This window comes from Pseudovirgaria hyperparasitica (assembly GCF_010093815.1).
Source record: "Pseudovirgaria hyperparasitica strain CBS 121739 unplaced genomic scaffold EJ05scaffold_18, whole genome shotgun sequence".
In the NCBI taxonomy this organism is placed as follows: Eukaryota; Fungi; Ascomycota; class Dothideomycetes; order Acrospermales; family Acrospermaceae; genus Pseudovirgaria; species Pseudovirgaria hyperparasitica.
The window spans coordinates 314,406-339,287 of record NW_022985566.1 but is presented as its reverse complement, the minus strand read 5'-3'; the positions used below and the strand labels follow the sequence as shown (position 1 = coordinate 339,287).

Sequence of the window (24,882 nt, the reverse complement as noted above, 5' to 3'; positions counted from 1 at the left end):
GCATTGCTGTTGGGCATAAAGTGGCTTTAGAGTGTAGTACTCTAGCCATAAGATTGAAATTCGGTTATCTATGATAGACAAAGTTTCATACTCAGGGAAAAAGGAGTAGAATCAGTTTTATATGTGCAGAGCCGCAACGTAATTATAAAAGCACCGTCTAGCCCGAGCTGCCCTGCCCCACCCACACTCCAAGATCGCCGAGCCCTGCAGCTGTTTCACGCTCGCGTCCGAGCCCGCCTCGCGTCGCTTGTTGGCAGGGTGGCTTCCGTCAATTGCTCTCACTCCACCTTCAACGTTACTTGGCGCAATTCGTTCTGCACCGCTGCTGTCTTGCGCATAGTCGCATGATTTTCTCAAGTAGCAAGTCACTGTCATACGCTCTACCCTCGATACCCATCTAGCAACAATGGCATCGCCCGGCGGTATATATCTCAATGTCCTTAGCCAGAACTTCATGGGCTGACAAGTTACATCATAGACCGGACAAACGCTCGGCAAGCGAACGAGGACGTGGAAACTCTAGAGCAAAGGCGCATCAATGAGGAATACAAAATATGGAAGAAGAATTCGGTCTTCCTCTACGACATGATGTTCAGGTGCGAGGTCAACGGACTACTATAGGTTCAGAAACTGACAATTTGCAGTCGAGCACTTGAATGGCCAAGCCTATCGATACAGTGGTTACCAGATGTCAAGAGGTAGGTTTTGGGAACCGCTATGCGCTTAGCAACCATCTGATCTGGAACAGGGTTGAAGGGACGAATATGAGCCAGCACCGACTGCTATTTGGCACTCATACCTCTGACCAAGCCCAAAATCACCTGCAGATCGCAAATGTGGAAATTCCTGACCTTGTCGAACCTGATACATCCGAGTTCGACGAATCTCGAGGCGAAATAGGCGGCCATGGCAATGCAAAGAGACCGTTTACGTTCCAAGTCATCCAGAAGATCAACCACCCCGGCGAAGTGAACAAAGCACGCTACGAACCCACGAACCCTAACATCATTGCGTCTTTCACCGTGGATGGCGACATTCTTGTATTCGACAGGACGAAACATAGTTCCTACCCGAAGAACGATGAGACGATTCAAGCAGAACTCAAGCTCGAGGGACATACATCCGAGGGCTACGGACTGAGCTGGAACCCGTCTGCTGAATATACACTTGCTACCGGCGGACACGATGGAACGGTCAAGACGTGGGATGTCAAGGCCGGCTTTGAGGGAGGAGCTAAAACCATCAAACCTCTGCAAACCTTCACCCATCATGCGTCCACAGTCAACGACGTGCAGTATCACCCGGTTCAACGCAATTGGTTGGCAACTGTATCTGATGACTTGAACTTCTCAATCGTGGACGCCAATTCTGGCAAGGTAATCACGACAAAGAAAGCCCATGATGAAGCAGTAAATTGTGTGGCATGGCATCCGCACTTCGAGACGATTTTCGCAACTGGCTCGGCTGACAAGACCATTGCCATGTGGGATCTGCGCAACACCAAGAACAAATTACACCTACTTCAGGCCCATCAGGATGACGTTGTCGGCCTTGAATGGCATCCAGATAACGACGCAGTCATTGCCAGTTCGGGCTACGACCGCCGTCTTCTGTTCTGGGACATCAGCAAGATCGGTGAAGAGCAAACACCTGATGAGGCTGAAGACGGTCCACCAGAGCTGTAAGTCTTAAAGCAAGATTTCTTCAAGGTTCTGCTTACTAATATGGTCCTAGACTCTTCATGCACGGAGGCTTTACAAACCGCATTACAGACTTTAATTTCAACAAGAACCAACCATGGCTGATCTGCGCTGCTGCCGAGGATAATCAAATGCAGATGTTCCGCCCGGCGAGGTCACTAGTCAATTCGACAGGGTCAAGGGACGTTACTCATGAAGATATTTCAGATTGAACGAGGATGTTCAACTTGTGGCAAAATCTAGGTACAAGGTACTAGCTAGGATTCTAAGATTGTAGGATGGTGGGGGAATACCCGTGGTAGTCAACATATGAGGTTTTAAGGGGTGCATGATAGCTCACAAGTAGGACAGAGTGGCGATTGGATGTAACACAAAAAGACATCTCGACAGGGATGTTGTATGCTTCCACATGAGTCAGTCGGACGCATAGTACATAATACCCGCCCAATAAAAAAAATCGAAGAATGTACTTTTTATAAACCATTCCATGCATTGTATGATCCACCATGACACCTTACATGAGTCAAAATTCACACAAGTACATGATGCCTCTTCACCTCCGCCCCCTATCCTCGTCGGGCCGATACATGAAATACTGCACGAAAACCCCAGCATCCAGCCCCAACGTGCCCAAACTCCCGATTATCCAACTCGCATTAATCGCAATATACCGCCAATACAGACGCGCCTGCTCGCCCTCGACACACCGCCCGACCCCGGCCCGCTCACACACGGGCGCATACGCAAAGATACTCAACACATACGTCAGATTGCCAAGACATGCAAACAGGAAGAACAGGAGACTGATGCCCTCGGTGCTCTTGCGGCGGTAGTTGAGCAGCAACTGCGGCACGCGCGAGGCGAGATAGAGCACGGCGCATACGTACCCGAGGGCCTGGCCGAGCGGGTTGAAGCGTAGGGGCTCCGGATGCGCGGGCGCGTCGGGGTAGCGCCGGTGGCGGTTCGAGAGCCACCAGCCGAGCACGCCGGCGCAGACTACGAGGAGGATGGCGAGGGTGTTGAGGAGGATTGATTTGGAGACTGAGGAGCGGCGCGAGGGCAGGGCGGAGGGCGAGCGGGTGCGGGTGCGGTCGACGTGTGGGTTTGCTGGGGACAGGTGGGTTGGGTCTGTTGTTGTGGCGAGAAGGCGGTCGGTGAAGGAGGTGGATGAGGAGCGGCGGGCGTAGTCTGATATTGAGTGGCCGTTGGGTGAGCCGTTGCCGTTGAGGGGAGGGAGGAGGGAGGAGGATTCGGTTGCGGTGGCTGGCTCAGGGTCGCTGGGACAGACGGGCTTTATGACTTTGTCTTTGAGGGTGAAGCCCTTGTAGAAGAAGCATTGGAGGAGGAGGACAATGTCTGCGAGGGTGTAGTAGATGGCCAGGATGATCTGGGAGCGTCAATTAGCATCGGCTACGTGCTTATGTAGTGGAATCTGACATACCATGGTAGGCAGAACGCCTTGCAAGACTGCACCAAGAATGTTGAAGATGTCGCCGGCCAGCCAGACTACGATGAAGACCACGGATAAGCCATCTGCGGAGCTTCGTCGAAAGTTCTCAATGATCTGAGGAGAGAATACAACGACCCAACAGGCGATTGATATTGAGCCGCATATCCCGCTAACAGCCTCGACATCGAGGTTGAGACCTGCCGAGGGAGGGTACATGGCGTTCGGAGCAAACACAGCAGCTGAGATTGAACGCGATTATCGAGGTTGTAGAAGTCAATGCAATATGTGAGTCGCGTATTGGAGTCATAGATAGTGGATGCGAAAACTCGGAATTTCACATGACGCAACGGCTCTGCATAGATGTCCGTGCACAGAATCTGGGGTAAACGCCGATCTTTCAGGAACGTCTAGTCTGCACAACGTGGCGAGCTGCACGAGGTTCCACTACCTCTCGTTCAGCAAGAGGTTTTACGGATAGATGGGAAAAGACAGTCATAGTCCGTCTATGATGCATATCTGCATGGGTTCGGATTATTCGCACTATCTTACTTTTGCCATGCAGCGTATCTACCTAAATGCTCATCATATCGCTAATTGAATGAACTCATGCACCAATCTAAAGATTATTGTCTGTCTTGAACTTATCCCATGCCTCATTCAATGTGCTGAAGACAGACGCGCTAATCATCTTCTGCTCGGTTGTTGCTGTTTGGGATACCTGTAAAATGAGGTCAGAGAAATCCCACGAGTAAAAACCAAACAACACTTACCTTGTCTGGGTGGACCTTTGCGATAGCTTTCATGTAGACAATCTTCACCTTATTAGGCATAACCAACTCGTTCATTCCAACCTTTTTCCAGCCTGCCTCGGGCCATAAAACGTTATCCAAGCTGCCAAGTAGCGCACGCAGGTTATCGGCTTTCGTTCCCTTCCATGCCATCAACCTGGCATCTACCTGATCAGACAGCCTGAACTTCTCGTCATCAGCTTTATCCGCAGCAGCATTCGCTTCTCGGAGTCTTTTGACAGACGCTGCCTCCGAGCCATCCGATAAAGCGCCACCAAAGTCTGCCATCGCCGAAGTAAATGGTGCTGGTCTTGGTTTTGTCTTCGGTGCTGCTGATTTCGTGGCAGGCTTGGGCGCAATAGCCTTCTCGCAACGATTTCTCCCCTGCATTGACACGGAACCTCCAACACCAGCTTCTACAGCCTCCCGCCAGACCTTCAATGCGTCGTGCCACTTCTCCATGTTCTCTAATGCCTCTGCTTTCCGCATAAGGGCCTTACCAAAGAAATCCCTCATGTCTTTGTCCGGTTCTGTGCCGCCCATGGAGATTTTCTCACCGTGACCCTTGGACGGACCAATGATCATGAGGACACCATCGGCGTCCGCTACAGCAGATTTTGGATCGCCATTCTTGAGTGATGTAAGTGCCCGGTTCGATAGAATGACTATGATGATAGGATGTGTCGATGGGATTTGAGTTAGAGCCGAGGAGTATGAAGAGTGTGCAGCGGAGTAATCTCCGCGTTTGAATTGCTCGGTACCTTTCTGCCGGTGCGCAGCTGATGTGGACAAAGCTGTAGGAGAAACATTCGGGATATTACGTGTAGGTACTTTGGGACGTACTTCGATTGGCGCTGAGTTACGCGGCGCCGAGGTAGGATTTTGGGAATTGGGTCTTTGAGCGAAAGGGTTATTCGAGTTCAGAGGGGTCGACACCGCAGCCCTGCTTTCGCTACTCGAGACCTTTTGGGGTTCAGCAGGCGGAGGACCTGCCTTCTTTCGCCGCGCTGGGCTTACGTATGCTTGCGCGGACTGATCTTCCACGTCCTGGCGACTCAATTTTGCTATAGGTCTTTTCTCGGGTTCCGGTCTTCTCACATTATCAGACGCCCATGCTGGTGCTTCTCGAGAAGGCAGCTCGGATAGCCGTCCTCTGAGGCTTGCATCCATGGGACTAGGGCCTCTCTCTGGAGCTTTGTTCCGCCTTGGAGGACCGTGGCTGGCCTCTAGGGCCATGGCTTCGTTGGTGACTCTAGTATCCGTCTGCAAAATATCGTTTCTATCTGACCCTCCGCCATTACGTTGCCGTGAAGTACTCCGCTCTTCCTCATGCTGTGCTGCTTGCGCTTGAGCTTTCATTGCATCCCGCATCCATTTTGGCTGGCTTGGGTCTCCATCTTGATTAAAGTCTGCCACAGCTCTTTGCACCTTCTTTTGGCTTGTCTTCCACAATGAATTTGCCGACTTGAACAACGAACTCCCAATATCTTGCGCGTACTGAGCTACATCCTTCTCCGCAGTCGAAGTCCTGTTGTCACCCCTCGCCGGCCTTGATGATGGACGACTGGTGTTTTCTTGAGCCCAAGCAGGGGAGGCTCTCCGATCAGAACGATCTCTACTGTCTGGACGCGACCGACCGCTGCCTTGAGATCTTTCTGTCGCTTCTTGATGGGCCTGATTCAACAAAATGCTCACGGCTTGTTGTACATTTGTTCCGGACTGAGTCTGCGCAAGCGCACGGGCAGCTCTATCAGCTGGAAAGCCCATGTCGACTATTTCGGCAACTGCTTTGTCCCGTGGTGATGATACGTTTTCATTAGGAGATAGCTCACGAGTTACATGGGCAGGTTTAGTTTTTTCGTTTGCATTTCTAGGAAGTTCAGATACTGGCTTTCCCAGCATTCCCAATATATCATCGTCCTGCTCGGGATGCGTCGGGTTCGCGGCGACAGGCTGGACTTTGTTTTGTGGCAGGGAACCAAGACCAAAAGGATCGTCGTCGTCGTCATTCTCGAAAGGCGTGTGGTCTTGCGCAGGAGGGGGGAAGTGGCTCGATGAGTCCACTTTCGCGTCAGAACTGAAAGCAGCAAGAATATCCTGCTCCGACTCGCTTTGGGGAGTTGAAACCGTTTGTTGTAGGGGTGAGTGCACTCTGTTTATTGACGGTACAGGAAAAGACGAAGGAGCCTTGCCTTTGTCTGTCTGGCCCAGATTATCCCAGAAGTGCGCGTCTTGGTTTGTATGGTTCAAACCTGCTTGTCTTGCCTTCTCTTCTAACAGTTGCCGCTGTCGCTCTTGTAACGATAGGGCTGCTGGTGGTTTTGGAGAAGAAGCTGAGGTCACCAAGCTCGCGAAGCTATCGTTGGCAGGTGTAGACGGTTTCGATCCAATCTTTGGCTTCTGGGCAGGAAGAGATGAGAATGCGCCGCTGTTCTGCGACGATAGTGGGGTCGAGCGGCCGGAGTTCGCAGGGCTGAGTGCCATATTCATGGGCCGGTTCATGGTCGGAAAGTTCGCCTTGATATTGCTGGGTTGGCCATTAGAGCCGGAGCTCCAATTGAGGCCTGAGAGATCATCCATATCGACAGCGACACACACACACACTTGGCGGGGTAAGGCGTGAACGCATCAGCGTCGAAGTCAGCGATCTCAGAGTTATCTGCCTATACAGACTAGACGCGTCGTAGCATGATTCTTGATTGTGTATAGCGTTACGTGAGGTCTGAAGACTAAACCAGTTATACTGAAGCACAAGATCACTGTTGAGCTGTATTAACGTACTCGTGCCTTATTGCCTGGAAGCCTGATATGGAATGCGCGGCGCTGCTCCGTATGCCCCGATCGCCCCGAATGAGTTTACAGAGGTGGATGGATGCATCTTGCACTTGGACGCCTCCATTTTCACAAAGAACCCTCAAAGAACAACGATTGAGCCATAGCCGCAACCCTACTACACGAATACAGTAGCCTGCCGAGCGCCCGGGCAGAGAACTCCTCCACAGGATCAACTATGGTCACCGGGTGCAAAGAGGGTTGTTCATCAGCGAGGACTGCCGCTGACGTTCGCAGCGTCCAAGGAAACCGGAACATAGATAAGCATGGCTGCAGAGTCCCTGCTTGCAGTCTCGAGCTACCACAACTATAATTGTTGTTGGTTATTTTCCGTGCATGGTTACCAGCAACCCGATAAGCGACGAGCGACAGGAGCAGCACACATCATCGCCTCGAAATTCTCGAAGACAGCTCACGGCTTGTGTCGTGCATAGACATAGTACAGATCCAGGGTAGTTGGTGAACGGAACCCTGCTACGGCCAACGGGTCCACGCCTTTGCAGGGACGAGGGGAGGACACTGGCATCCTTGATGGCCCCGACCCCTGGACGCACCCCTTTGTGCCGCTACCCGCCACAGCTGAACAGTCTGAGACATCCTAGACAGCGAGATCAACAGGATGCTGCCGGGGAACAGCTGCGATAGGCGAGCGGAGTGGGATCTGGACGAAGGGCAATATTACAGTGTTAGCACAGCACATAGAAGGAGGCAGAACAACGTTTGGCTAGAGCGAGGCCATCTCGCCGCTTGAGCTCGATCGCGTTGGACCTTGTACGCCACGCGACCGAGGGAGAACAGGCCGGTAGTCAGTCTTCAGGTCTCGCCAGGTGCACTTTGCGATGGGACGCTAACGTGACTCGCATGGAGAAATTATAGTCTGGTTGAACTTTGCCTGAGTCTGTGGCTGCCACATGTTGCCTGGGTGTGCTGCTATTTCGTTTGATTCTGCCGTGTGCCTGCGGTGCGAGGCAAAAAGCAGGCCAAGACTACGGAAGGGGGACCTAGGGCTGGCCCCAAATCTCGGGCCTTTCGTTCCTCCAGCTTTCCATCCAGAGCCCTAGCTTCTACCCCAATCCACACCGTTCACCAATTTATCCATCCAAGCATCCCAACTCCCGGGTTCCCCCTTCTTCTCCTTCTCTCTCTTCCCTCCTCTTTCGTTCTCGTTATTCACTCGTCCATCTCCCTGCTACGTAATCCTACGTGGTGCGGTGCGCTTGGTCTTGCAGCTCTCTGCCTGGATTCACTTGCTGAGCCCCGCCAGTATACAAACACAATTGCCTCTAGGTGGAAGTGCCGCTGTCGACTTGGCCTGCACCCACACACACACACGTCCCTTGTATCTGGCCGCAAGCACGTTGCCTACCACAGCTTTACGCTCGTTATCTTCAAAGACTTCCAGCTCAGACATCAATTGACCCACTCGTGTTTGCCCGAGCGCTCTAAACCAGACGGAGAGCCCCGACAACTCTAGACATGGGGCTGTTTGGTCGAAAAGGCAACAAGCCGTCACTCTCAGGAGCCAGCACGCACTCTACAGTCTCCAATGGCTCTTCAAGGTCGCCAGCCATGTCTATGTCACAGAGCGCTCACTCGCGTACCTCCAACCCTCTCCCTGATATCACCCTTCCCAAAGCTCCAGACCCGAATCTAGATCCTGTGGGGTATCTTCGCAGCATATATGCCGTCAGAGATCGTTCGAAGCTGGTGTTGGAGAAGGCCAAGAAGAATCAATTGAAGCATTTTGTTGTGGATCTGGACAAGTTTGCCGACACTGCTGGCTATGTAGTGTCGATCATCAAGGTCGGTCATTTCATACTTTTTCTGGCTTCAACAACTAATGTGTCTTGTCCACAGCGTGACTTCGCCCCTGATTACTCCACCATTCCCCCTCATGGCCGCTGGCAACACTTTGAAGTCGGTGGTCGTCCACGTGTTGACCAGCTCTTGGCCTCCTGGTCAACACAAATTAACGCACAGGAGCGTACGCGTCGGTTGATTGACCTCTTCCTCGTCTCCGTACTCCTTGATGCAGGCGCAGGGACGAAATGGCAATATCGAAGCAAAGAGAGTGGAAAAATTTATCGTCGGAGTGAAGGCCTCGCTATTGCAAGCTTGGAGATGTTCAAAGCTGGTCTGTTCAGCAGCAATGTCGCCGTTCCGCATCAGGTTGACAGCAGGGGACTGCGTAGGCTTGATGTGACCGCTGTGGCACGGGGCCTACAGGTCACCGACCAGAATCCTATCAATGGCCTAGAAGGACGTACCGAACTTCTCAATAGACTCGCAGATGCTCTTCAGAAACAGGAGGTATTTGGGGTTGAGGCTCGTCCAGGAAACATGCTGGGTAATTTCATGGCTAATATCATTCTCACGGGCACGCTAACCACAACCAGATTATCTTCTTTCCCATCCATCGACGCAAGCATCTTCGGTCCCAATCATCCCAGTCCCAACCTTATGGACAGTTCTAATGGACAGCCTTGGACCAATATGGCCGGCAACGCGAACTCGCATCAATGGAGTGTCGATCGGCGATGCCTGGCCATGCTCTCAGATGCCATCACACCCTGACCGCCCGTGGGAGAACATTCTGCCATTTCACAAACTTACCCAGTGGCTTGCCTATTCTCTCATGGTTCCCATGTCGAAGCTGCTCAATGTACGATTCGCAGGGGTTGAACTGATGACGGGTCTACCCGAATACCGAAACGGTGGCTTACTCATCGACACGGGTCTCCTCACACTGAAAGACGAGGACACGAAGCGAGGTCTCGAGAACTTTGCAAAGAATGCGCAATTGAAGGGCCAGCCGAGCATGGAAGTAGTACCACTTTTCCCTGTAGATGACGACGTCATTATTGAATGGCGAGCTGTTACAGTGGGATTCTTGGATGAATTACTGGTGGAGGTCAATGCACTGCTTAGTCTGCGCGGAGCCGACGCACTGTCTCTCGCACAGATGCTTGAAGCCGGCACTTGGAAGGTGAGTCTGTTTCAGGCTTTTCCCCTGGATTCATGTCACTAACTCATAATAGGGTGGCCGTGAGCTTGCGGAAGTATCGCGACCCAATACGAAGGAGCCCCCCATCATGATCGTTTCTGACGGCACAGTTTTCTGAGATACCCCAAAGCATGATCACAAAGCATCAATCATCATATCCCTGGCAAGAACGCGTCGTAGAGAGATCGAAGCTCGTAGCTTTGTAAGGTTCCTATTTGTCTAGATACTTGCTAGACTCGTACTCGCATTCGCTGTCTTCTGCATTATATTATACGGACGGTATCGCCACACGCCTCGGGGCAAGTCTATTGAGAGTAAGCATTGTTATCGTTATCATATCAAATCACATGGTCGGCTTCACCGATGCACCCTTTATCGCATTAATTAATGGTTTACTTCCACCATGCCAGTCCATCGTAATGCAATTTCACTGTGGCGGTTGCGCGGCTGCTCTCATGGCACATGTCGCAAAGCGTGAATTGCCTGCTTGACCAGGCGGCCCGACGAGACGAGGCTACGAGCACAGGAAAAAGGTTAAGTTTTCAGTCTGGATCGGACGGACGTGAGACTCCGCCTGAGGCTTATACGAGTCAGGCCCGCCGCCAATGGCTGTACCCGATTGGGGCCATGGGCATGGCACGATCCGTTTCATTCTCTCTTGGCAGAGAAACAAACTGGGGGTGTAAGCTTGAGGCATATTGTCACTATCTAATAGTGCTGTCGTCGAAATGATAGGTGTTCATCTTATGTGCCAGGAAGGGTCTTGTCATGACGGTTTTCCTTTTTTATGGAGAGGGCAAACTTAAGTTGTCTTACTAAGTAAGGTACACTCTCCCCGTCAGATTATGCAAGGCGCCATCCGATGCCTTGCAGAGGAGATGGTCTTAGTAAGTGTCACCGATCTGACTAGCCTTGTATAGTCAGGCAATAGTAACCATTAGGTCGGTACTAGAATAGACCGACCAACCTTATAGATGAAGGATGGAAGATTGCCATGTCTTTTCTTCCTGGCAAGGCTATCAAGTCTTTATGTTTGCACTCTCTCTACAGAATAAATCTCCTACATTTCTATGTTCTTATCTCTCTCTACTATATTTATACTCATGATATATATATATATATATAAAACTAGTATTATTTCGAGCTATAGCTCTCTCTTCTATCTTTATACCTAGTAATAACTAACTATATGTATAAAATAGAGCTAATGAAAGATAATGATAAAAGATAATACATCAGTGGGTTCAAAAGTCACCGATCATCGGCAACTACCAAAACCATGCTAGCATTCCTATACTTAAATCCACTAGTAATCTATAGATTAATCTCTTAAATATTATCTTTGTTTTAATGTTGCGATCTGCGCGCAGAGACACATCGGCGTTCAGTCACTTTTTGAACCCGCTGTTGGTATAAGAAGTACCAGGGCTATGGTATTGTCTATGACTGATAAGACCTAGATGCTGTCTTAAAAATTGTAAGAACTGGACACCTGAACGCGCACTCGTGGCGCCTTGGCAGGAAGTCTCAATCCACTGAGATCACACTTACGCAATTAGGTCGCACATACTGCCTAATTACCCCGCGAAGTGGTAAGACTTCTTGAGCCAGAGGCAACTTCCTACCAAACACGCATCCACTCAGGACAATGTCTTCGCCAACATTGACAAGGCCCGTGGAAGTCAGGCTGTGTTACGAGGCCGCTTGTCGAGGAGATATCGATGGTGTTAAAGAACAAGTCCAGCGTCTACTACACACGCCTGGGTGGCCGAAATCTGGGGGAAATATGCCTCGTCCCGGCTGGTTGTTCGACTCGCTACTTGTCGCCATGGCAAAGCAGAACATAGAACTCATTCAATACCTGCTTGATGAGAAGATTTCGGAACTTTCAAGTTTTCTGTTTGTAGCCGCTGTACGTTCCCGAAAATACAAGGTTCTGAATCTCTTCCTTGGGCTTGGGTGGGATATAAACACGCCGAGAGGCCGGGGTGAGGCTTCGGCGTTGAGGTTACTTTTCCACGCTTATAACTATGATCTTTACTTACGGTCCCCCAGCATTCCCATAAGTCAGGGTGATTGGGAAATGGTTCGGTGGCTTCTTGACCATGGTGCCGATCCTAACAGCCGCTGCGACTATGACTTGACACCTATGTCCGATGCTATTTTGAGAGCTCCACTGGAACTTATCGACTATCTGTTCTCTCGTGGGGCAAACCAGAACTTTGGACAACTCCTGCATTGGGCCGTTATCAGGGATAAACCTGACGCTCTAGAGGTGGTTCGTCGACTCGTAGAGCTAGGAGTACCAATCAACGAGGTGAAGTATGCGAATGACCCCAAAGGATTTCGGGCGCGTATAGGGTTTGGCCTCGGTACACCACTCCATCGGGCTGCAGAGTTTGGAAAGGTGGACATCGTTAAGTATCTGTTAGAGGTGGGTGCTGACCCTTTGAAACTGGACACGAAGAGTAAAACACCACGATATTGGGCTGAGATGGATAACTTAAATGACGTTGCCCTCATTCTTGAGGAAGCAGAGGAGTGCCAGCTTTATGGCACAGAAAACCGGAAGAAAATGTGAGATATATGTGTATCTTGCCTGACACATGATCATGTTCGTTTCACATTGACTGATGACAATTTTTTCATTGTTTGAATGTCTAGTAGGTTGTCCTAGGCAGCACTGTGCATTCCATACGGTGCAAAGTGCGGCAAGTTACACAGGACAGGATAGCAGCGGAACATTCCCATCAGATCAGCATCAAGGAAGGTCCGATGGTTGCCTTATGCGTTGTACATTCCAGCATTACCAGCGTGATATCCAAAAGGCGCAGACCACGACAAGGGTCTGATGGTTCAATCAAGTCTACAAGCCTCTCGACATAAAAGCTTTGCACTTCCCACAGCGTCAACCTGAGCCTGAAATAGTTTCAAGAAATTCTCTCAAGATCTTTACCCACAAGCAGCAACTTCTTCTATCGAAATGGACACCCCTCCCGAAATGAGCAGATTTCGTACGGTGGTATCGATAGAACTGGCAAAAGCAGTCACCATGAACGACTTTGGCCTCGTAATTTTCTCCAAGATACCTGGAATTGGGACAGATAATCTCGGTTCATGCTCCGTTATTGTCATTGTCTCTTCGAAAGGCGCAATGCTAGGGCACGTAGCACCTCGGCCAGATGACAGCAGTGAAGACGACCCATACGCTGGAAACAACCATGTGGAATCATTTATGGATCGCATGTTGTCCAAATACAAAAAACATCGAAAGGCTCTGGGAGACTCTAGCTCTCTGGTTATTTGCGCTATCTACAAGTCTAGCGTGGCACTCCTCGAACAGCAACAGATCATGGAAAGAAAGCTAAGTGATAAAGGTCTTTCCGTGGACCTAACAGAGACTTACAATGTACCAACGGGCAATGACCACGATGATCGAGGATCTGTCTTCGTCGATGCAACAAGTGGTGAGATTAAAGTGTACGTGGAGGGCAGAGTTGTTCGCACTATAACTGCCAACCCGCCACTGCCTAATCTGAACCCTCCCACGGCCACCACATCACCATTATACGCTTCCTCGAGGTCGACCACGTCGCCATCCTATTCGCATGTCTCTCCAACGGCTATCACATCACCATTATACGCTTCCTCGAGGTCGACCACGTCGCCATCCTATTCGCATGTCTCTCCAACGGCTATCACATCACCAGTGCATCAGAGTATGTATTCGGCGTCGATCACGTCGCCAGTGTACCCAACTGCGTTCCAGACGTCTATCACGTCGCCAACGTATCAGACTCCGTATCAGACGTCTACCAATTCTCCAGCGTATCAGACTTCGTATCAGACTTCGTATCAGACTCCGTATCAGACGTCTACCAATTCTCCAGCGTATCAGACTTCGTATCAGACTTCGTATCAGACGTCTACCAGGCCATCGCAGTATTCAACTGCTTTTTCAGCGTCTAACATGTCGCCATCTGCCACAGCAAGGGTCTCAGGAACTGGTCCTGCGGATTCGGACTGGGATGGGCAATACTATGTATCGAGGCGCAATAATGCTTATGTATGGATCAATAGGGATTGGGTTCTTAGGCCATGAATGGCAGGCCCAAAGAGCTGCAGGGGATATGAAGCCGCGGAACGGGCAGTGCCCAGTTGTACAGATAGTACAAGGCAATTTCATAATACCGGTGCATCTACAATGACTACAGTCCATACTACCAGTAGCCCAGAGGTGTAAATTGCCCGCCACGTTGCCACCGTGACATACCCCGGTGCTTCGATCACCTGGAATGCTACAAGGTAGTCTACAAGGCTCAGCCCGGAGGCGTTCTGGGAAATAGAAAAACTAGGCGTCCAACGAATAGGTAAGTAAGCTACGTATGTAACAACGTCGTTTTAATGAAGGGATAACAAGTAAGTAAAAATGTATCTAGAATGTTGATCGCAGACTTATTAGTATAGTAATATATGACTAGAAAGACTATAGAAAACTCTGAACAGCTCTACTATGAAAAAAGCCCGTAAGAATTTCAAGAATGTACATCATATCTAGATGAAAGAAATGAGCATAATACGTATGTGTGTGTATGATATGTTATATGGCTTATCTGATTATGTTATTATATTGCTTGGTACCTCGCTTGGAGGCACGAGCTATATATCGAAGCAAAGTGGCGAAGTCAGATCTACTCGCCCTACGCCCTGTACTACACAACCATATTCTTGGAAGCGACAACACCTTAGCGATGTCTTGATCCCTGAAATGCATGAAAATTCGACTGGCACATTAAAGCCTGCACGTCAAGCAACAGAAAAATGTGCCCCCCTGTAAAGCGCGAAGCGCCATTCAATCAACCAGATATACACTACTCCGACGAGCGATCTTTGGATGATCCCCAGTATACACCACAAGATCATAGTAAGGACTCGCACGTCTCTTTGTAGTCTGTTCTAACAGCACGCCACAGCATCACCGGCCTGGCCCGCAGAAGCCCGCTATCGACCTGTTCACCCTAAGAAGCCTCAGGCATGTCTTCCAGCCTCGCCCTCGGTTGAACCAATTTGGGCTGAGTTTAGACAGAGAGTCGACCACTCCATGGTCTTAACCACAGAAACGAGGTCTCAAGCGGAAGGGTGCAAAAGCTGCGTTCGACAGTCTGATGACGCAGTTGGTGAAAACTTAGCCGAGCAGCTGCACGCTCGTGAGATTTCTGAGATTTCTCAAGCCTCTGAGGCATATGACCCAACCCGTCATCTCTCCAATTCAGAGATCGTTAAAGCCTGCCGAAGGCCTCCTCACGACCATTCCCTAGGAATTCCAAGTCGCGTAGTACGCATCCTTTCCAACGCCATAGTCAAACTCATCGTCAGCCAGGCTGAGGCAGACAATCAACGCTTCATATTCAACAAGGTCAACCCTGAAGTTTGTCGAGTACCGCGTGTCTATCGATATTTCAAGCACGATGGAAAGGGTTACCTGGTAATGGAGTACATTGAGGGTGTTTGCATTCCTGCAAACGCCATGACCCCGAAGCAGTACGCCATTCTCGCAAGAGCGCTCGCTCATCTGTATTCTTTCAAACGCACAACGCCGGGCAACCTCGCGGGCGAGGGGAAATGTTTCGATTGCCCTCTGCCTGAGACTGGCGTTGATTTTATGGGAGACGTCAACCAAATGAATGCCTGGTTCCAATCTCGCCTCCTTGAGTGGGATACCACCTATCGATTCAATTTTGACCCCGGTCAGTTTGTGATTTGCCACCGTGACATCGCACCGCGCAACATACTCTGGCAGCAAGATGAGTCGATCTGCCTTCTTGATTGGGAGACGGCCGGGTTTTTTCCCGTATCTTTCGACCTCTGTTCACAGCGCAAGGGCATCCCGCAGGATTTTGCATTCAATCAGGCTGTCGAGCGACTTATTGCGACTATGTCCTCGGTGACCGTTGATATGGAAGAGGTCCGACACCTTGAACAGGCATGGCGATGCAGTGAGAAATACGCATTGTAAGTCGACATTTTGTTCTGTGTGTATTAATCTTAATTCTCGACCCTGACGCGGAATCTTCTCGTAGTGCGCCTCCTTGTCAAGCCTTTGATCTCCGTCTAATAGCCAGCAATCCCCCGCCGGACATTGATTTCACGGTAAGTAATCCTTATTGCCCCGTGTCCTGTGCTCAGACATTGGAGGCTATGCAGGCTATGCCTAAAAGAAGTGGCAAGAAAACAATTATATCACGGACGCTCCGTCCATCTTTGCCCTAGACCTGCTCTACTTCTCTCACGCCCATACACACAACACAATTGAACCACGGCGAGGCACATATACATCTCTGCGTCTTCGCCAGGATCTCTCCTTCCCAAGTGGTCCATAGGTGGGCAACCTGATCCACTGGTGTCTGTCGGATCGATCAGCAGAAACACTACCACCACGTGTCGCCCTGCTGGAAAGCTATTCCAAGCTGTAGTAATCCCGAAACACGCGCTTTCCGTACGTCAAACAAGACTCTAGACCTACAAAGGAATTGATTTCGTCAAACCTCTCCTGTCTGGTCTTTAGTCTCGACCTCCATATCAGAAGAGTCAGGACAGGGACGCAGCCCACACTCAATATACTCGTGGAAAGAGCTGCGATGGACGTCATGGCCACCCACAAAAATTGGTAAACTTGACTTCGGTTGTCATCGTCGACTGTTGTGGTTGTTGCGAGCCGTGGAATGGATAAAGTGACAATGATAGGGCTACTGGATTTCTCTCCAGAGAAGAGAGAAGAGAGAAGAGAGCAGAGAGAAGAGAGGACATGTACCTAGAGATATGTCTACTAGATAAGTAAGCTCATGTTTAGTTTATATTAAGCTACTACCACTACTCCTTTCCTTTCTCTTACTACCATCTACTATCTCTTCAATTTCCTCTAAAGAATCTAGTCTCTCTCTCTCTCCCTCTCTCTCTCTCTCTCTCTCTCTCTCTTACTCTTTCTATCCACCCATCCATCCACCCACCCACCCGTCCATCCATCCATGCTCTATCCTTCTAACATAAACCCCCCCTTCCCAACACTCCCCCTCCCCCTCCCCCAAAATACCCATCCCTCTCTTCCCAATCATCTCCTTAAAACCCCGTAGCCCGGCTAATGCCCCCTTTCTCAACCACAGCCCAAGCCTAGCAGTCCGCCATCCATGACTAGCCTTCTATCGAGGAGCCTAGCTATCTAGTTAGCTAGCAAGTATGTAGATTTCAGTGACTCAGTGGTTGGGACGGGAGTTGAGAGAGCAACAGCCCCCTTTTCCCCATCTCTATCTCATTTTTCTTCTAGGGACGTGCTGGGGCTGGCTGGCTCTGAGTCCGGGTCTGAGTCTGAATCTGGATCTGAATCTAATCCTGACTCTGAGGCCGTGTCTGAGTCTGGGTCTAAGTCTGAATCTAAGTCTGAATCTAACGCTGACTCTGAGTTCGTGTCTGAGTCGAACTCTAACACTGGCTCTGGCTCTGACTGCGTAATTCGGGGTGAGGGGGTAAGGGGGGATGATATTCGTGGCTGTGGAGACGGCAGGGGAATTGGTAATTGGTGATAACGTGGTACGGTATAGCGTGGAGTCACATAGCATAGCGCAACATAGCCTCACACGACGACATGTACAAACAAACCCAACACTCAAAACTCACCTCATCCCCCATCTCCCCCATCTCCCCCATCTCCCTTCCACTCCCTTCCATCCCCTCCAAGCCTCCACTCCCTTCCATCCCATCCCATCCCATCCCTTCCATCCCAGCAACATCCCAGCAACATTCCATCCCATCCCATCCCACCCCAGCAACATCCCAACAAAGCTCTTTCCTCCTCCTACTCCCCACCAAAACCAAGAGTCTGACCAGAGAGAAACAGGTCGATAGATAAGTTGATAGAATGGTATTTCACCGACGCACGGCGGTCGCAACCTCTCTACTCGTAATTGACTGACTGGCTGGCTGACTGATTGACTGACTGACTGACTGACTGACTGACTGACTGGCTGACTGACTGACTGGCTGACTGGCTGACTGGCTGACTGACTGACTGACTGACTGATTGACTGATTGACTAACGGAAACGGACGGAGTGGTGAGGTCAGCTTCGGGGCTTTGGTTTCGGTTTCGGGGGAGGAAGGAAGGATGCTGTGCCAGATAAGGTATGCATATAATGCGGATAATGCAGAGACATGGAAGGCTTTTGTATTGTTCAAGAGTGTGAGATTCGGGTATCCATTGGGATTTGATATGGATGGGACTGTGGTGATGGAGCGTGATGCTTTGAGATGGTTGGTGGACTTGCGTTGCGAAGGGTGTATGGTTAGTATGTACCACGGCAGGGTCTTGTGTATTTTCTTCTTCTTCTTCTTCTTATTCTTTTTCCTTCTTGTTTCTACTCTACTCTACTCTACGCTGGTCGACTGTATGGTTAGTATGTACCACGGCAGGGTCTTGTGTATTTTCTTCTTCTTCTTCTTCTTATTCTTTTTCCTTCTTGTTTCTACTCTACTCTACTCTACGCTGGTCGACTCTACTCTACGCTGGTCGACTCGACTCTACTCTACTCTACTCTACTCCAGCCATGGCATGCATGCGTTTCCGGTCCTACACAAACGTAAACACAAGACGATGGAACGAGTTAGTAATCACGACTCCACGACCCATAAGGTACCAACAGCCTTACACAAATGCACACACGAACGCACGCATACACGTCTTGTGCTACGCAGAAACAGCTGCAGGGTCCCGTCTCCGCAGTCCAGTCCAGTCCACTCCAGTCCAGTCATGGCGACCGAACTGGCTATTTGGAAGCAAACTACAGTATGTAATTATGAGAAACCGGTAATTATGAGCGACGGGAGCAGCTGCAGCTGCAGCTGCAAGGATCAAACCGAGAATACTGCAAGCCGACAGTGCATACGGCGACCATTTTATGCAATGCTCTGCTCTGCTCTGCTCTACTCTGCCTCGCGTCCTGCTGCATAGAATGTTCTTGCGCTGTGCAAGAACAAGACAAGGGGCTTTGCCGCTGCCCTTTTTTTTTGCGGGGGAAGATTTGCGGGATTGCGGGATTTTGGCGGACATTGTGATAGGAGGGAGGGCTGGGAATCATGTCCGAGGATAGGGGCAATAACATAGTCTACGGTGACTTTGATCGTATAGATGTCTGTCTGTCAATAGTAGCATGCAAGACACGATGGTGCAATTGACAGTCGACTCGAGCTCGACGCGGTAAAGAATGCCCAGACAAAGACGAATAGCTTCTACGATGGAACAGGAATGTCAGCAGAGATGGGACAATGTACGAGATAATCTTAGTCACAATGTCCCCGTGTTTCAAGATTGCACAACGGCATCTACCGCCGTGTACAGGTGGGTAATCTGCCTTGGCGATGTGATGGATATAGAGACTGCTCCAGATTCAGACATTCCCTCATGCTACGCGGCCACATCAACGAGGATGGTCGGTCTCGGATGGAATGCCGCTTGGAACGTCTGGATGCCGGCAGCTCTGCACCTCACGCAGCGGTAATTTCCGCCTGGGACAGCCTCCTGACGATCTCGACCGGAGTGGCAATACCATCAAATGTGAGGCTGTCGAGCGGCATGAGATCAGAACAGGCCCACATGGCAATGGGCCTCCTCGTCTGTGTATCTAATGCGAAGGAGCTTCATCGTTGGTGATTTTCAGAATGTATGTCACCAAAGTCTCACATCGTCGTGACACCGGTGCCACCAAGTGTGGATGCACCAGAGTGGCAACGATGGCGATTTGGGCTTGGCAAATGGGATGTCTAGATCAACACTGCAGCATCAAGCATCCACAGCAAGGAAGATCATCGGTCCTTGAGGCTCAACGTTTCCTTGGTGCTAATGGCGTAAGAAGTCCGTAGAGCCTAGTCTCCCGAGACCCGAATCCACGTGGAATCTGGTTAATCATTGCCCGAGTTGAACAGGGCGGATGTGCGTATGAAACTGCAGCAGGGAAAGAGCCGGGCGAAATGATGCGGGTGCTTAAAAAAAGCAATCGGAAAAAAGGAGTCTGGAGGGATCACGAAGTTGAGACAGCCGGGTTGTGTGAGGCGTCCAAGGGACATGGAATGGCAGTGCCGTTGAAACTTGGAGGTCAGCAGTAGGATGGAAAGGAAAGCCGTAATGGGTCGGGTGATTTTGGGGGGGGGGAAGAGGTATCGAGCAAGACCGGAGAGGACACGGTTGGGTGAAGGATTTGAGCGGTGCCCAGAAGCAATAATTGTGCATCATATTACCTGCAGCAGTGCTCAGTCGAGAGGAACACGCAATCCGTGGCTATTTCTTGCTTCTAGGCTTGGCGCACGTGTAGGCATGAGGTTGGGATCGGCGGTGTTGCAGTGGAGCAGATGAGGAGCAAAATGATGGCAAAGGCGGGACTTGCCCAGTTAGGGAAAGAAGGATGCGAGGGCAGTCAGTCCCACGTGGGAGGCGCAGGAGATCTTCAAGGCCATGTCGCAGAGTCGCAGAAGCCGGCCAGGATCAGCCAGTTAGAAGACTGCCAGGGTAGTCGGGCAGTTGGGACGATGGATGAAGCTGCAGTGAGACATGATAGTTCGTGGTGTCTTGCGGCTGCACGACATCTGGCTGTCTTTTTGAGACATGAGACGACCGTTTGACCAGGACGTCCAGGACGCCAGACGAGAGAGAGGGAAAAAAGGCTAGGAAGTTTGCCGCCAGCCATCAACGCAGCGTCTAAATGTGGATACTGTATATGGATGTGAGAATCAGACGTGGATGTGCGATATGCAAGCGAGCAGGCGGCTGACGAGCTGCGATGCGTAATTACAGCGCGGTGTGGTCTGTCCAGCGTCCAGTGTTCCAGCGTCCAGTGTCCAGCATCCAACATCGTACGTTCAGCGTCCTACATCGTACGTCCACCGGTCCACTTTGTGATACAGATTAAGACGCACGATCAGCCAAGCAATTGGATATGGCAGAGATAAGACGTGCGTAGAGGTAGAAGGAGATCAGGAGCAAGGTTGAGGACGAGGATGAGGAGGAGAAGGTTAAGGTAGAGAGAGAGGTTACAGTGGGAGGTGGAGATAGGATTATTGGAATATTGGCATCGCACACCCGTTGCAGGGAAATGGTGCGATTTGCTTTTTAGTCGACACGATGCACTAGGCTCGATCTGGCAAGCGAGCGGTAAGAGAGGGTGGAAGAATGGAGAGTCGCTGATTGGCTGAGGTCGCAGACATGGCGTGGCAGAAACACGAGTTCGGACTAGTCTCGGGCTGTCGGGCTAGATGAAGGACTATTTCGGCAGATCAGAGAGGATAATGCCGCCTCTGACCGCCCATCCCGATTTGGTCTAGCCTAGAGAGCAAACCAGTATCGTACGAGTTTGGAGGTCATACCTCGGTCAGCTATTTTAATAATAATTGTAATGGGCAAGAACGTTGCACCCATACAATTGCCGCATTGGGCCCGGGCTTCAGGTTGCTCGATTTGTTTTGTTTGTATCCTGAGGCCACCACACCCCCCCTTGGCCAGACCATGACGACTTCACACCACCCAATCTTCCATCTGTCTTCAAGACTGACAGCAGCGGTGTCCCTGTCGCTGTTGTCAAGTGTCGCTGCTGCCGGTAATGATGTGTGCAGGCGGTGGAGGTGGAGTGGGCGTTGGCGTTGGCCTGCTTTCTTTTTTCTCTGCCGAGATGCAAGTCTTCCAGATGTCCGTCACGCGCCGCATGGGGAAATGCTCGTGTGTCTGACAGCGGAAATTGAGCGGCAGTGATCGCTATCGCGCCGAGACGTCAGAGATGGACGCTTGAGCCGGGCCACAGCTGGATGAACGTGTGACTGTGTGACAAGCGGCTGAGAACAGACAGAGGGGATCAATTTCCGTCCAAGCACGCTGGCACTGGCCTCTGCACGGCGCCTGCGACAACGGCGACGGTGACGGTAAAAGTCTGGAGTATTGATACATAGACGCCGAGCCTGCATGGAGCAGATGTGTCATCGAGGCCGGTCTGTGGACTGATTGTATGCTGTAATTACAGTACAATAATATACCATGTATATCCTCTTTGAGGGTGGGAAACGGGCAGGCTTAGACGAGGAATGACCTTGTCCCTGTCTGTCGAGCGAGGTGTTTTGCCCTAGTAAGTGGCAGCAGCAGTAGTCGTAGTAGTAGTAGTCCGTGGCCCCTAGTCGCCCTTGTCGTCGCCCTTGTCATACAGCAGCACTTGGATTCCATCTGTTGCATAGTAGATATTAGTAGCTACCAAGTACAGCAAAGCTTGGGCAGTGGAGCTGGGCTGGCGGATGATTGACGGTGCGGTGCCGAAACTACAGTACAGGGCTTCTTGGCCGCATTTAGAGGCGGGGCGGGACCACTACCACAATCCGATGGCAACTCCGACCCTCCCTCCAGGCTGTCTGCCCTGTCCTGTCTGCCCTGCCTTGCCTGCCCTGCCCCTACCCATGACGACGGCGACGGGGATCCGACGCAGAGCCATTGATGCACGGCACGCTCCCTCTTTCTCTCTCTTTCTCTCACTCTCACTGCCGCCCGATTGGGTGATGGTGATCGATAGGACGAGAACGAACAGAGAGCCGCACTCTTGCTCTTGACTGCCATATTTGAGTACAACTCTTGTGTCGTCGACCGGGCAAATGAGTGCTGATCGAAAACTCTCGGGCAAAGCCAGGGCAGGCAGGCGGACAGGCAGGCAGACAGGCAGAGAGACAGACAGACAGGTAAGCCTGGCATGGAGACAAATTTAGCCATGTTGGCTTCAGTCTCGGGACAGACTAGGCTGAAAGGACAAGCAGCAGCCTTCCCCACAGCACGACGGCCTGGCCCGAGATCTCTTTTGTGTACAGTAGGTTTCAGGACGCGCTTAGGACGCCGTCGACTTTCGATCTGGACGTCCGAGGAGGAGGAGGAGGAGGAGGAGGAGGATTGGGGGGTGCTGGTGGTCTGGTGGTCTGGTGGTCTCTTTAGTGCTGCTACCAGGTAGTTGTTAGTGTTGGCTGCTGGGTGCGTGGTCACCGATGGAGGGCGATATGGGCGGCGCCGCGGGGACCAGGGCAGTCAGGCAGGGCGCAGAGCACAGGACGCAGCACACACAGGACACAGGGCACAGAGCCACTCTATCTTAGGGATGACAGGGAGCATATTGCGATGCGATCTTGCAGCAGAGTGACAGGGCCCATTTTACTGGCGACCTGTACCTGTGTCTCTCTGTGTCTTGGTGTATCTTTGTGTGCGTATGTATGTGTGTGTGTGTGTGTGTGTGTGTCTCTGTGCCGGTGTCTGGCAGTCTGCGCTTATGCTCTTGCGTCTGCGTCTGCGTCTGCGTCTACGTCTGTGCCTGATGCTGTGAGTAGAGCGGGATAGGGTCTGTAGGTAATTAATCAGAAGGTGAAGAAGTAGAGTGGCAGTCAATTACTAGGTAAATAGGTAGGTAGGTAGGTAGGTAGAGTGTGATCCATCCATCGGTACTCGCTGCCGACCTCTGCACCGGCGCACCATCCCAACTAACAGCCATTCATTATAGATGGATAGTAATTATGGCACAAGACGGACTGCATCTCCGTTTCGATGGTGCCGGACTACAACGGCAGATCCCCAGGTAGAATTCCAATGACCAGGACAAGCATCGAGGCCTCTCTCTCTACCCTGGCACAGCTGGCTGGCAACCTTGTCCCTAGCCATCCATCCATTCTCTTCCCTGCTTGACCGATCTGTCTATTGGATCTGGCATAGCTCCGTCTTCAGATCCCGCGACGAACGAACTTTGAATAACATGACTCTGCAAAAAAAAAAAGAAGAAGACCAGCACCGCATCACCCACCGACAAGCACCGACGCCCATCTGCATCTGCATCTGATCGACCGGGGCAGCCTCCTGTGACGGCAAGTGTGCTCCGAGATGCCGTAGTACATCCTGTATGTACATGCAAGCCTCTCTACTCTCCTCTTGACATGACACCGAAGCCGTGCAGACAAGACGGCGGGATCTACTGTCTGTGTCAACGCATGGCATTTACGGCCGATTCAGGTCCAGTCCTTGCACCGACACTATAGCAACTGCGATTAATCACTGGGCTGGCAGATACAGTAGTCCAACATTATTCTAATCGTGTACGTCGTAGTCGTCTGGCCATTGTTAACCTACCCGAGTACCTAGGTCCTAATTACTCCAACATACAGTATATACCTACCTGTACGTGTAAAATGATGCTGCATCACGCTCTGCTTGGGCGCATGGAGCGCCTCTCAAACCTGCTCAGTCCGTGGAGACCTGCAGCAATTTGTGAGTCGCCGTAATAAATGCAGAAGCATTCATTCCACTGGCCACGAAGCCCTGTGCGTGCATCATCGGTGACGGTGTATAAATAACCTCAGGCATACCTCAAACGAGGAGGAAGCCTTAGGACAGCTCCTGGGCCAAGACGACCAAGAATACTAGTATGATGTATAGGATACTATATACCATGTATACTGTGTATAATATAGTTTCAGAACGTGCGTCTCTGATTCCAGATTCCAGATACCGGCAAGGGAACTGTGAAGTTTAGTTGGCCTCACGGAAGCTTGAAATGTGTCCGTGTCCCGTCTGCGTAGGTAGTAGTAGTAGGGCCCCCCCTCCCCCTCCCCCCCCAAAATCTGTCACGACCCCTGTCATACTATGTCTTCCCTTATGAACATTCGCTCTAATACTTGTCGAATCTCTTGTCTAAATCGAGCCTTATAAGAGAGAGAGAGACAGAGGAGGGGGGGGGGAGGGGGGTTGTACATCATCATTATCATCATCATCATGCTGATGGATAGGTATCATGGTAGTTGTCTACGGGTCCCATCTGACGTTTTGTTGCTGGCTTCTTCTTCTTCTTCCTCTACTTCTCTTGTTCTTTATTAAAGAAACCATCTACGTACCTGAGCACGCGCTTCCACTTACTTGCACTCCGCTGCAACGACAAAGAAGAGTGTGTGAGAGTGAGAGAGACGCTTGGACTCGGATCTAATTAGTCCATATCCTATTCTGTTTATCCTCTCCATCTGCACACACACACGCACTCGTCTCTTCTGTTCCCCGACCCCGATAAAG

General features: G+C 50.9%; 8 protein-coding genes across 8 annotated transcripts; 5 read left to right on the top strand and 3 right to left on the bottom strand.

The window, feature by feature from the left end:
* Positions 1-228: 228 nt before the first annotated feature.
* On the top strand, positions 229-2,050 carry EJ05DRAFT_160613 (WD40 repeat-like protein). Its single transcript, XM_033739403.1, has 5 exons — positions 229-422; positions 479-596; positions 645-698; positions 749-1,681; positions 1,735-2,050. Exons 1-5 carry the CDS (start codon positions 407-409, stop codon positions 1,910-1,912), a joined length of 1,299 nt encoding a protein of 432 aa, XP_033596394.1. The 5' UTR covers positions 229-406; the 3' UTR covers positions 1,913-2,050.
* Positions 2,051-2,082: 32 nt separating this feature from the next.
* On the bottom strand, positions 2,083-3,566 carry EJ05DRAFT_160671 (PQ loop repeat protein). The gene is made up of 2 exons (XM_033739405.1): positions 3,142-3,566; positions 2,083-3,087 (listed from the first exon to the last, which is right to left on the bottom strand). Exons 1-2 carry the CDS (start codon positions 3,364-3,366, stop codon positions 2,254-2,256), a joined length of 1,059 nt encoding a protein of 352 aa, XP_033596393.1. The 5' UTR covers positions 3,367-3,566; the 3' UTR covers positions 2,083-2,253.
* Positions 3,567-6,652, bottom strand: EJ05DRAFT_160670 (uncharacterized protein). Its single transcript, XM_033739404.1, has 2 exons — positions 3,921-6,652; positions 3,567-3,868 (listed from the first exon to the last, which is right to left on the bottom strand). The coding sequence occupies exons 1-2, from the start codon at positions 6,516-6,518 to the stop codon at positions 3,767-3,769; spliced, it is 2,700 nt and encodes an 899-aa protein (XP_033596392.1). The 5' UTR covers positions 6,519-6,652; the 3' UTR covers positions 3,567-3,766.
* A 1,152-nt stretch (positions 6,653-7,804) lies between these two features.
* Positions 7,805-10,064, top strand: EJ05DRAFT_160580 (DUF1688-domain-containing protein). The gene is made up of 4 exons (XM_033739402.1): positions 7,805-8,573; positions 8,628-9,117; positions 9,167-9,756; positions 9,809-10,064. Exons 1-4 carry the CDS (start codon positions 8,247-8,249, stop codon positions 9,890-9,892), a joined length of 1,491 nt encoding a protein of 496 aa, XP_033596391.1. The 5' UTR covers positions 7,805-8,246; the 3' UTR covers positions 9,893-10,064.
* A 1,230-nt stretch (positions 10,065-11,294) lies between these two features.
* EJ05DRAFT_160564 (ankyrin) lies at positions 11,295-12,556 on the top strand. Its single transcript, XM_033739401.1, has 2 exons — positions 11,295-11,781; positions 11,830-12,556. The coding sequence occupies exons 1-2, from the start codon at positions 11,423-11,425 to the stop codon at positions 12,353-12,355; spliced, it is 885 nt and encodes a 294-aa protein (XP_033596390.1). The 5' UTR covers positions 11,295-11,422; the 3' UTR covers positions 12,356-12,556.
* Positions 12,557-12,757: 201 nt separating this feature from the next.
* Positions 12,758-13,743, top strand: EJ05DRAFT_504535 (uncharacterized protein; the record flags this gene model as incomplete). The annotated part of the gene is made up of 2 exons (XM_033747583.1): positions 12,758-13,493; positions 13,544-13,743. 2 exons carry the CDS (start codon positions 12,758-12,760, stop codon positions 13,741-13,743), a joined length of 936 nt encoding a protein of 311 aa, XP_033596389.1.
* Positions 13,744-14,747: 1,004 nt separating this feature from the next.
* EJ05DRAFT_479961 (kinase-like protein) lies at positions 14,748-16,075 on the top strand. The gene is made up of 3 exons (XM_033744780.1): positions 14,748-14,806; positions 14,861-15,786; positions 15,855-16,075. Exons 2-3 carry the CDS (start codon positions 14,876-14,878, stop codon positions 16,042-16,044), a joined length of 1,101 nt encoding a protein of 366 aa, XP_033596388.1. The 5' UTR covers positions 14,748-14,806; positions 14,861-14,875; the 3' UTR covers positions 16,045-16,075.
* Positions 16,076-21,661: 5,586 nt separating this feature from the next.
* On the bottom strand, positions 21,662-22,557 carry EJ05DRAFT_489649 (uncharacterized protein; the record flags this gene model as incomplete). The annotated part of the gene is made up of 3 exons (XM_033745804.1): positions 21,662-21,796; positions 21,840-21,994; positions 22,125-22,557. The coding sequence occupies 3 exons, from the start codon at positions 22,555-22,557 to the stop codon at positions 21,662-21,664; spliced, it is 723 nt and encodes a 240-aa protein (XP_033596387.1).
* Positions 22,558-24,882: the final 2,325 nt, after the last annotated feature.

What these genes read in the sequence shown, in the direction of transcription:
- EJ05DRAFT_160613 (XM_033739403.1), top strand. An exon ending in CTCTACGACATGATGTTCAG is followed by an intron (nt 597 to 644) that starts GTGCGAGGTCAA and finishes GACAATTTGCAG; the next exon opens with TCGAGCACTTGAATGGCCAA. An exon ending in TGGTTACCAGATGTCAAGAG is followed by an intron (nt 699 to 748) that starts GTAGGTTTTGGG and finishes GATCTGGAACAG; the next exon opens with GGTTGAAGGGACGAATATGA.
- EJ05DRAFT_160671 (XM_033739405.1), bottom strand. Translation starts at nt 3,366, where the DNA reads ATGTACCCTCCCTCGGCAGGTCTCAACCTCGATGTCGAGGCTGTTAGC. An exon ending in AAGGCGTTCTGCCTACCATG is followed by an intron (nt 3,088 to 3,141) that starts GTATGTCAGATT and finishes TGACGCTCCCAG; the next exon opens with ATCATCCTGGCCATCTACTA.
- EJ05DRAFT_160670 (XM_033739404.1), bottom strand. Translation starts at nt 6,518, where the DNA reads ATGGATGATCTCTCAGGCCTCAATTGGAGCTCCGGCTCTAATGGCCAA. An exon ending in CAAAGGTCCACCCAGACAAG is followed by an intron (nt 3,869 to 3,920) that starts GTAAGTGTTGTT and finishes CTCATTTTACAG; the next exon opens with GTATCCCAAACAGCAACAAC.
- EJ05DRAFT_160580 (XM_033739402.1), top strand. Translation starts at nt 8,247, where the DNA reads ATGGGGCTGTTTGGTCGAAAAGGCAACAAGCCGTCACTCTCAGGAGCC. An exon ending in ATGTAGTGTCGATCATCAAG is followed by an intron (nt 8,574 to 8,627) that starts GTCGGTCATTTC and finishes TCTTGTCCACAG; the next exon opens with CGTGACTTCGCCCCTGATTA. An exon ending in TCGTCCAGGAAACATGCTGG is followed by an intron (nt 9,118 to 9,166) that starts GTAATTTCATGG and finishes AACCACAACCAG; the next exon opens with ATTATCTTCTTTCCCATCCA.
- EJ05DRAFT_160564 (XM_033739401.1), top strand. Translation starts at nt 11,423, where the DNA reads ATGTCTTCGCCAACATTGACAAGGCCCGTGGAAGTCAGGCTGTGTTAC. An exon ending in GGTGAGGCTTCGGCGTTGAG is followed by an intron (nt 11,782 to 11,829) that starts GTTACTTTTCCA and finishes ACGGTCCCCCAG; the next exon opens with CATTCCCATAAGTCAGGGTG.
- EJ05DRAFT_479961 (XM_033744780.1), top strand. Translation starts at nt 14,876, where the DNA reads ATGGTCTTAACCACAGAAACGAGGTCTCAAGCGGAAGGGTGCAAAAGC. An exon ending in TGCAGTGAGAAATACGCATT is followed by an intron (nt 15,787 to 15,854) that starts GTAAGTCGACAT and finishes ATCTTCTCGTAG; the next exon opens with TGCGCCTCCTTGTCAAGCCT.